Genomic DNA, 11,154 nt, shown 5'->3' on the forward strand with positions numbered 1-11,154 from the left:
CCACCCAAGAATCCTCTACCCAGCAAAGCTGTCAATCAAATACGATGGTGTCATCAAAACATTCCAGGATAAACAGAAGCTAAGGGATTTTGCCAAAGTCAACCCTGCTATGAAGAGTAAAAATATGACCTTGTACATATATATCCCACCTGAATTTTGAGACCATCTCAAGAATAGATTTGATGCATTAGACACTAATGACTCAAGACCACAAGTGTTATGGGATGACATCAGGAACAGTGCTCATTTAAAATGCAGGGATGAAAGACGAGACCAAAATGGATGTCAGAAGAAGCTATGCTAAACTGAAGAAATGAGTAATTCAAAGAGCTGAACAGAAAATTTCAAAGGGCAGTTTGATAACACCAAATTAAGTACTGTAATCAAATGTGCAAAGACTTGCTGTTAGAAAGCCCAAAAGAACACAATCGGCATTTCTAAATCTAAGGGAATGGAATAAAAAACTTCAAGTCTTGACTTACAATAATGAAAGATTCTATGGAGAAAATGTTGCATGATGCAGAAAGCATCAAAAGAAGGGTCACTGTACCAAAATATGATTGATATTCAATCATTATAAGGCAACAAGTAGCATATGCTCAAGAAGATGGTGCTGAAGGAAGAAGTCCAAGAGGCACTGAAAGCACTGATGAAAAACAAGGCTCCAAGAATTGATGGAATACAAACTGAAATTTTTCAACAAACTAATGAAGCACTGGAAGAACTCACTCATTTATGCCAAGAAATTTGGAAGACAACTACTTGGGCCAACTGATTGGAAGAGATCTATATTTGTGTTCATTCCAAAGAAAGGTGACCCAATGAGATGTGGAAATCATCAAACAATACTATTAATATCACATGGATATAAAATTTTGCTGAAGCTGATTTAAAAATAGCTACAATAGTACATCAACAAAGAACTGCCAAAAATTCAAAATGGTTTCAGAAGAGAACACGCAACTAGGGGTATCGTTGCTAACATTACATGGATCTTGGCTGAAAGCAGAAAATATGAGAAAGATGTTTATTTGTGCTTTATTGACTAGAACATGTTAATTGTGCTCATGAGGAATCTATACACAGACCAAGGGACAGTTATTATTAGAACAGAGCAAAGGGATACTGAATGGTTTAAAACCAGGAAAGGATTAGCCAGGGTTGTATTCTTTTACCATACTTATTTAATCTATATTCTGAGCAAATAACCTGAGAAGCTGGTTTATATGAGGAAGAACATGGCATGAGAATAGGAGGAAGACCTATTAATAATCGGCGATATGCAGGTGATACAACCTTGCTTTCTGGAAACAAAGAGGATACTTACTTGTAGATCAAAGAGCATACAGCCTTCAGTATGGACTGGACCTCATTGTAAACAAAACAATCCTCACCAATGGACCAATAAATAACATCATCATAAATGAAGAAAATATTGAAGCTGTCAGACTTCATTTTGCTCGGATCCACAATCAACACTCATGGAAGCAGCTCCCAAGAAATCAAATGACATATTGCATCAGGCAAATCTACTGCACAAGATTTGAGGTCTAAGGTACTCCTGACCGAAGACATGGTTATTTTCATTCACCTCATATTCATGTGAAACTTGGACAATGAATAAGCAAGACTGTATAAGAATTGATGCATTTGAGTTACGTTGTTGGAGAAGAATATTGAAGTACCATCAACTACCAGACAAATGAACAAATCTGTCTTGGAATTACGTACAGTCAGAATGTTTGTAAGGTCAGGATGGTAACATTTCATCTCTAACACTTCAGACACATTATCAGGAGGGAACAGTTCCTGGAGAAGGACATCATGCTTGGTAAAGTAGAGGTCAGTGAAAAAGAAGAAAGACATCCCAACAAGATGGACTGGCACAGTGGAAACAGCAATGGGCTCAAGCATAACAACAATCATGAGGACGGTGCAAGACAGAGCAGTGTTTCATTATGTTGTGCACAGGGTTGCTGTGAGTCAGATCTGACTCAGTGGCACCTAACAACAGTTCTGTTCTGTTAGTGGTGATGGTGGTTATGTGCTGTGGAATCGGTTCCGACTCATAGCAACTCTGTACAGGGTTTCCGAGGTTGTAAATCTTTATGGGAGCAGAAAGCCTCATCTTTCTCCTGTAGTACAACTGGTAGTTTCGAACTGCTGACTTTGAGGTTAGCAGCCCAATTCGTAACCACTACGCTACCAGAGCTCCTACGCTAGCTAGTAGCTTCCCTTAAAATCATAATGCATATTACATATTTTCCAATAACTTGGAACTTCCAAATAAGCCATATAGAAAGCTTATCAATCCAGCTGAAGTTAAGAAAAAGAAAGGGAGGAAAGGGATTAAAGATTGCATAAACATCTTAACAAAAAAATTATATTAGAATTAGGCAATTATTTAAAAATATTAAGAAAGTTGTTATGTGCCATTAAGTTTGTTCTGACCCACAGTGACCCTGTAAAGTGTTTCCAAGGAGTGGCTGGTGAGCTTGAACCGCTAACCTTTGGTTCAAACCAAATTCGTTAACAATAAAATATTCACTGTAAGTAAAACTGCAGGGCATAGAATTGTATAACATATTGAAGCTCAAAAAGAACCATGGATATGTTTAAATAGAAGAGAATAAAGATATAGTTTAAGAAGTTACCAATGATATACTCCAGTTGGTATGACTATTGGTGATTTTAATTATTTTCTTTATCTTCTGAATTTTCTAATTTCTTTATAACAAAGATGTTACTTTTATAATCAAGAAAATAAGTTTCTCCTATTAAGATAACACTTACCTTAATAGTTCCAAGATCCATTGGATTTTTGACAATATCATAATAGTTATGGAGTCCCAAAGCATTAACATCAACAGGTTTATAAAAGGGCCATGCATATGGTGAGTGTTTCTTTGCAAGCATTTCTTCAAGAATCTCACTACACTGTTTTAATTGCTCGGTTACTTTAACACTCTTCACAAAGTTATATTGTTGCTGAGAATCTGGGAAAACATTCTTCAGCACATTTTCTTTTATGGATGGCATTTTCGCCATCTTGTTTTCTGTAAGAGTTGGGAAAGATTCACTATTTGCTTTAACTTCTGAAGCTGTAGGCGTTGTTGTATCTGCTTTCCTCTTCACACCCTTTGTAACCTGAAACAAAACCATTCAACAACAAAAATAATAATTAAGGTGATATTCAGAGAAATATATTTTTATCATTAACCTATCACTTAAAAAAAAAAGTATTACCTATGTCAAGTCTATATATAATTTACACACACCATTGCCCATCTCATTAAGTATGAAACCAAAAAAAAAACAACACTCATTGACACTGAGTTAAATCCAACTCATACAGGACAGAACTTAGGGTTTCTAAGGCTGTACATTTTTTGCAAGCAGATTGTCACATCTTTCTCCCCCAGAGCAACTGGTGGCTTCAAAAACTCAAACCTTTTGGTTAATTACTGGGCCACCAAGGCTAATTTCTGTTTAATACGTAAAATGAATAATTTTAGTATTTTCTTTCCATACCCTAATGAACTGTCTTGTACAAACCCTTGAAAAACCAATGAAATGTAAGAGGAAAAATCATGATTATATCAAAAAAGTTTCTGAATTAACTGAAAGCAGTTAGGGTAAATAATTTCTTCTTTGTAGCTTTTTTTTTTTTTGGTTAAAAACAAAACAAAAACATTTCATTGCATTTTAGGTGAAAGCTTACATAGCAAATTAGTGTCCGATTCAACAGCGTCTTCCTGTGACATTATTTGCTAACTACTCACACTGTGTCAATAGTTTCTTCATTTCCACCCTGCCTTTCCGGTTTCTCATCCCTCCAGTTTCCCTGTCCCTCCTTGCTTTCTCATCTTGGCTATTGGACAAACAAGGCCCATGTGGTCTTGTATATTTGAGTGCTCTAAAGAACATGTTTCTCATGGGTGTCTTTGCTGATTTTCTAGGCCAATTTATTATCTGACTGAAAGGTAACCTCTGGGAGATGTTTTAGTTCCAGGTTAACAGGGTGTCTTAGGATGACAGGCTCAGAAATTCCTTCAGTCTCTATCAGACCATTAAGTCTGACCTTTTTAAATTTTAAATCAATTTTTGTTCTATGTTTCTCTCCCATTCTAACTGGGACCTATTGTGTCCCTGGTCAGAGAGGTTGGTTGCATAAACGTTGCTGGGCACCATTTAGTTTTTCTGATCTCGAGCTAGAAGAGGTTGTGGTTTGTGTGGGTCATTAGTCTTGAGGATTAATTAATTCCTTGAGTCTTTGCTTTCCTTCATTTCCTTTGCTCCAGACAGGAAATCAACAGTTTTATCTTTGATGGCCACTAATAAACTTTTAAGACTGCAGATGCTGCTCACCAAATTAGAATATAAAACATTACCTTTATGAACTATGCGTGTCAGTTGAACAAAATGCTCCTGAGACTATGGTCCTTAGTCTTTGATCCCAGAAACTGAGTCCCACAAGGTGTATGAATTTGCCACTTTAACTCTGCCACCTACGTACTCTATTATATATAAGAATATATATGCTGCACACAGAAATATGTATATACAAATGCCCACAACCATACCTATACAGGCATCCACATGTACTTCCATATGCCCTCCCTAACTTGTAGAGCATACATACCTACTAAGTAACACTCAAATTTTTTAGTTGTCACAGAATCGTATGTGATATGGAATTTAGCACTGTTGTCCTTTATTCCTGCTTATGTCTCACAGTGTCTTCATTTACCTTGGTCATGTTGGGGTGACTTTCCCATATTGTGTACTGTCTTACGCCTTTTACCAAATTAACATGCGTAATGTTACAAGTGTAGTGGTTACAAGCCGGACTGCTAATCTCAAGGTGAGCAGTTTGAAACTACCCGTGGTTCTAGAGGAGAAAGATAAGGCTTCCTGCTCCCATAAAGATTTACAGCCTTGGAAACCCTATATAGGGTCGCTATGAGTCAGAATCGACTCCACGGCATGTAACCACCAACCACTGCTACCTAGATAGCGATTCTCCTTCCCACCCTCTCCCATCTCTGGTAATTATCAAAGAATTGTGTATAAACTTATTCTTGACTTTTTATAAACATGTTATCCTAAACTATTTGTCCTTTTGTGATGGATTTATTTAACTCAGCATAATGTCCTACAAATTAATCTGCTATATTTCATAGACCTTGCTGTTGTTAAGTGCTGTCAAGTTTTTCATAGACCTTATCATTATTTTAAAGTCATTATTCTTTATCATTTACTATATGCCATTGTATGTATGTACCACATTTGTTTATTTATTCAGTTGTTGATAGCAAAGTATAGATTTTAACAAGAAAATAATGTAGTCTGACAACTTCTGATATTAATACTACAAACATATTTACTTAAATGCTTCAAATTCTACAAATCCCTAAAATTTGGTTAGTATCCTATGTCACTGTTAACACAATGTATAGATAATAGCTGTCAAGACCACTTTTCATATCAATCTAAAAGGAGTTACAGATATCACAACATTTAAACTTATGTTGGAATTTTCCAGGAACCAATGATTTAAAAACCACAGTAAACTTACTTGGGCCACTGTCTGTGAAGTAAAGTTGAATGGAGCTCCTTGTGTCATGATTAAAGGTGAAATAGACATATCAGGAAATGCAGAAGGAATCATTTGCTGCTTAAATAATTTTTCTGGTGCTTTGGGGAATGGTTTTTCTTTAACAGAAGAAACTACTATATTCTGTTGTGTGCCTAATAAAATTTGAACCAGAGTCAAACATTTGAGTGAGTAAAGCATAAAACTAACATCATTTTCTCTATTATTCTCTTTTAATTCACTTAATTAATCTGTTTATCAAGCTGAACGCAGCAAACTCCCATTCCTCTTTGACACCTCCCATAGATGCTGACAATTTGAGCCAATTTACATACAGCATTGGAGATTTCAAAACCTGTTTATTAATGGTGTTGTTGTTGTTGTCAGGTGCCATCGAGTCGGAACCGACTCATAGCGAGCCCATGCACAGCAGAACGAAACAATGTTCGATCCTGGGCCAACCTCACTACCGCTGCCACACTCGAGTCCATCAATGATGCCACCTGGCCGATCCATCTCGTTGGAGGTCTTCCTCTTTTTCTCTGACCCTCCACCCTACCCAGCATGACATCCTTCTCCAGCGATTGTTTCCTCCGGACAATATGCCCAAAGTAGGAGAGACAAAGCTTAGCCATCCTGACCTCCAAGGAGCACTCTGGCTGCACTTCTTATTAATGGTAGCCTCACTAATTCTATTCAAAAGATGCCTGGCTTACACTCAATTCATATACCTGTGGATCCAAGCAAGCATTTCAGATACTCTGGAGACAAACTATATGCTAATATAAGAGGCTTCCAGAATTCTCTACACATATATTCATGGTCTTCAAAATTGTTATATATCATCCATCACTGGCTGACACAGAACAACAGATATGAACATGATCCTCTTATCACAATGTCCTTCAGATAATTCTGTCAAAGGAACAATTATGCAAGTTCTGCTCTGTATTTTCTCAGCTAATGCCATACATAACTTGAGACATTTGGATCACATTTATTTTAAAATCATCTATTACTTTAAAAGTCTTAGTCAGATTCCATTCTTCAATCAAAGCGTTGTACTCTTTTAATTGCTCAGGCCAAATACCTCAGAGTCATTCCTGACTCCACTCCCTCTCAAACCTAAAACATATGATACAACCCACCAGAAAATCCTGTTGGCCCTATTTTCTAGTGGTGTACTAAAGCTAGACCCTATACTGAAGGACATGAGTGTATAAGAGAAACTCACTTATAGTGTTTCAACAAAAGAAACAGCTTACATTTTGGCTTACCTTTCTTCGTTCTTTCCTTACCACCCACAACACGTTCTTCCTGTGGCATCTGAGATAATTTCTGTACAAACAACTTCTCGAGAGCTTGTGCCATTAAAACAATGTCATCTCCAGGCTAGAAAATATATTTAACATAGGCTAGAAAATATATTTAACATACCATAGGATGATACATTACGGTCACCGTATCAGATTTCTGTAATTCAGACTGCTCAATAGAAGAAGTAACATACATATCTCATCAAAACTAAATCTAGGAAATAATGAAGAAACTCACTTTTTAAATTCTACCCTACCATTCAACTTCTAGAAAAGATCCAGTATACTCATCTAAGCACCAGAAGATTAACAATTAACCCAACCCTACTAGTTAAAGGAAAAGTATTAGAACTTAGAATTTCTACTTCACAAGTAGATTAAAACTGTTTCATGGCATGAAAATATCTTATGATTCAACTTGATGTGATTTCGTTGTCAATCCTTAACTAGCTGCTTAGGAGTCTTCCTCTTACTTAATTTTAACCACTGAGAAAAAAATAAGTAAATTACAAAGTAATAGCCTAAAGCAGAAAGCATTTATAAAGACAAGGTAGAGGCTCAGGAAAACTTCTCAACTTCATTTTAAAATGTTAAATATGAATGAACAATTTGGACTTTTTAAATTAAAATGAAGTTGTCAAAGGTACTTTGATGTTCACATGTCTTCTGATTTTTAACAAATTCCCACTGGCTAACATCTTAAATCTTTATATGGTGGCAATGAGAACCAACCAAAAATTCTATTACATTTCAGTACGAATTTCTTGTGTCGCTTTGTTGTTGTTAAGTGCCACTGAGTTGGTTCCTACTCATAGCAACCCTGTAAACATAAGGTTTATGAGGAGCAGCTGTTGGGTTTTAAGTACTTATCCTACAATGCCATATCAGGATTATAAAATAAACTACATGGCAAATACTTGGACTTCTCACATTTACATGGATGATAAAATGACCTAGTGCTTTAAATGGGATATGTTGTTTTTATTGTTGCTAAATGCCCTAGAGTTGAGTTTGGTTTGACTAATAGCAACACTGTATAGGGTTTCCAAGGAGCAGCTGGTGAGTATGAACTGCTCATGTTGCAGTTCAAACCAATATTATGGTCGAGCGCTTATCCTACAGTGCCACACGAGGACTCCTAAACTTTACATTTTTTAGATGCCATAGAACAGTCTGAAAAAGATACAGTACCCTGGGAAATAGGAATACAATATGGGGGAAAATGAAGATACAAATATAATTTAATGGATCAGAGCAAAAGCAAAGACCAAATATGGAATTTCCAGACATTATTATATAACATAGGGTAATGGACTAACATGAATGTAAGTATTAATATCAGGATATAACAAAGAATGTGTTTGATCATTTAGTCATGAAATTTTAAATAAAACAGAAAACATACACCAAAAATTAGTTTCCACTGAGTCGACTCAGGTTCATTGCAACCCTACATGTCATAGTAGAGTTTACTTTATTTGACTTCTGAGGTATGGCCAGGGATCCACATCATGCAAATTTAATCAAGAGCAGTATACAGGAAGGTTTTTCATGCACCTTAGAACTAAAGTGTCAGTAATACAGTAGAGAACATTTTAAAATAACACTTTACTCACAGGAACCAGCTATCATTGGAATTTTGTTTTTTAACAACAAAACAAGCCATTACAGCTATTCAGGAAGAAAGGTCACAGCAAACAGAATGAGTAAATTTTAACATGTGAAAATAACAAAATTCAGTGAAAAAGATTATTCTCCTTAAAATACATAAAAAAATACCCAGATCAAGACTTAAAATCTGAAATCAGCACATTTGTTTATACATATGTAGGAACAGCAGAGTTAACAAGTACAACGTAAAATTTACATACCTTGTTGTATAAATAACAATTTGAGAACATTGTATTGAAATCATCTATGCATTCTGAAGCCTCTACATAATATTTATGTTCCAAGCGCTTCTTAATTGTATTTAAATCCATTGGGTTTTTTATAATGGTATAATAATCCTATAGGTTTTGAAAAAGAAATTCTAAATGTTAGCAATACAAGTGAATTCCCTACAGCACATGGTACACAAAGAAACTAACTTAAGAACTTACATATACACCTATAACCCAAGAGCAAATGACTACCTTCAAAAAGCCATATTCTGAAAACTAAAACCAGTAATAGAAATCCACTGTCACAGAATCGATTCCAACTAACTGCAACCAAACCCACTGCCATGGAATCGATTCTGACTTAAAGCAACCCTGCTACAAATCTTTATGAGAACAGAAATCCTCATTTTTCTCCCATTAAGGGGCTGGTGGGTTTGAAGAAAAAACATGAAAAGGGGATGGCCTGTTTGGAGAGTAGTAAAAGTTCCTCATGTCTAGAACACAGCACCATGTATGGAGAGAGATAAAAGTAATGGAGTTGTGAAGGTCCTTGTTGTTGATGTTAAGTGCCATCAAGTCGACTCCGACTCATTGTGACTCTGTCTACAGTTTCTGAGGAGCTGGTGGTTAATTTTAACCACCTACCTTGCAGTTCAAACCAACCTTTCAGTCCAGTGCATTATCCCACAGCGGTGATATTATAATGCATTTGAATTTACAATTCTAGGCTAAGATAAAACCTTTAAACAGGGAAACATGACAGTGAAGACAGTTTCTTTCCTTAGGTTACTGGCTTTTAGGATTTTGTTGTATAAATGAGAAACTATAATATAATAAATTAATTATTAAAACAAAGATCTATACACCATGTGGTACAAATGTACATGACAGGGAGAACTGATATCAACTTTAGGTGTCAGCATTTGGTTTGGGTAATTCAGAACCTAAAACTAAAAAGTTTGGCATATAGCAAACAATGAAAAAAAAAAAAAGGACTGTATGATATTGGTCATTTTGAATTCTGAGAGATCCTGAGGCTTTTAAGGTTAATTTGTACTACCAGTCACTATGTTGAGTTTCATTGAAAGTTAGTATATACTGTTACATTCCCTTTATTTTGTTGAGAATTGGCCTCCTAAACTTTTATAACTACAAAGAGTGAATCCTAGCTGTTACCAACACGGTAACTATGGGCAGCTTATTTAACTTCTTGTGTCTTGGTCTTCCCAACTACAAAATGGGGAGAAATAATACTACCTACACCATGGGATCAGTGAGGATTAAATGAACAATGCTCAAAATATCCTAGCTATCCTATGGGATTCATGTAATTAAGTGGGCCAAATGATTTTCAGTTCTGATATGCCAGGTTATTTATATTTACCAAAAGACAGGAAGCCCTGCATCTTAATCTAAAGAACAGGTAAAAAGCACTCAGGCAATAAGTATAAATAGTGCTTTAGTGATATCAACTACTAATTTAACATGTAATAACTAAGTTACCATTCAGTTTTCCTGACAGTCTTCTGGTTACCCTAGGTTATGATGATATGAGTTTAAAAGTGGTAGCTTGTAGAATAGGTAAAGTGCAATTTGAGGAAGATTTGCTAAAAGTAGAAATGGTGTCATTAATCAGAAATGACAAATACATCATAGATACAGGCAGATGAACTGACTATATTAAAACAATATAAACAGGAGAACAAATAAGATGGCGGATTGGGTGGATGTATAGCAGAGAGCTTCGCCAACAACAACACAGAACACCTGACCAAGCAGGTTCAGGGGATGGTCCCAGAACTCTGAAGCACATATAAAGGAATACTTAGGTTGGAAGGCTCACAGCTGGGGGAATTCGTGGCAGAAGTAAGAAATCTATTGCTTTCTAGTCCGGGACGCTCAGCTGCTCCAGGAGACGCCATCCTGGGTGAGACCACGAGGGGAAAGGATCGGAGCGGCCACAGACGCCTGGCAGACCCGCTGAGATAAAGGTGTGGACATTCTTTTCTTTTGGTATCTGTTCATTGGTCCCTTGCTGTCTGCACACCTCCATTCTGGTGAATATAGGAGTGCCTGAGCTAGTGGGCTGCCCAGCCCCAACCTCGGAGGGTTCTACTACGCATGCACACAAATCTCCTCAAAATTTAAAGAGACAGTTTCCAATTAAAACCAAATGACCACAGATGACCCTGAACTGTTTCCAACTAGAAAAAAGGCCTTAACAGGGATTGTGGAGCAGGTCAAGCAGACAAAAGAGGAAATAAGCCAAAAATTAAATCCTAACTTACGTCAAAACGACCAACAGTAGTATCTTGAAACTTCTCAGGAAGAAGAGTGAAAAGGGAAGCCCATTTCCTGA

At 36.4% G+C, this 11,154-nt stretch overlaps 1 protein-coding gene across 1 annotated transcript in view; it reads right to left on the minus strand.

Annotated features, from left to right (window-relative positions):
• Positions 1-11,154, minus strand: part of BRDT (bromodomain, testis-specific) — a 113,163-nt gene that overhangs the window by 98,889 nt on the left and 3,120 nt on the right. Inside the window, exons 2-5 of the mRNA XM_006831058.1 lie at positions 8,784-8,921; positions 6,874-6,988; positions 5,579-5,751; positions 2,794-3,147 (exon numbers count right to left, since the gene is read on the minus strand). Of these exons, the coding sequence (XP_006831121.1) occupies positions 2,794-3,147; positions 5,579-5,751; positions 6,874-6,988; positions 8,784-8,921 (780 nt within the window). The remainder of the gene's footprint in view (positions 1-2,793; positions 3,148-5,578; positions 5,752-6,873; positions 6,989-8,783; positions 8,922-11,154) is intronic.

This window comes from Chrysochloris asiatica, unplaced genomic scaffold (assembly GCF_000296735.1).
Source record: "Chrysochloris asiatica unplaced genomic scaffold, ChrAsi1.0 scaffold00002, whole genome shotgun sequence".
Classification (NCBI taxonomy): Eukaryota; Metazoa; Chordata; class Mammalia; order Afrosoricida; family Chrysochloridae; genus Chrysochloris; species Chrysochloris asiatica.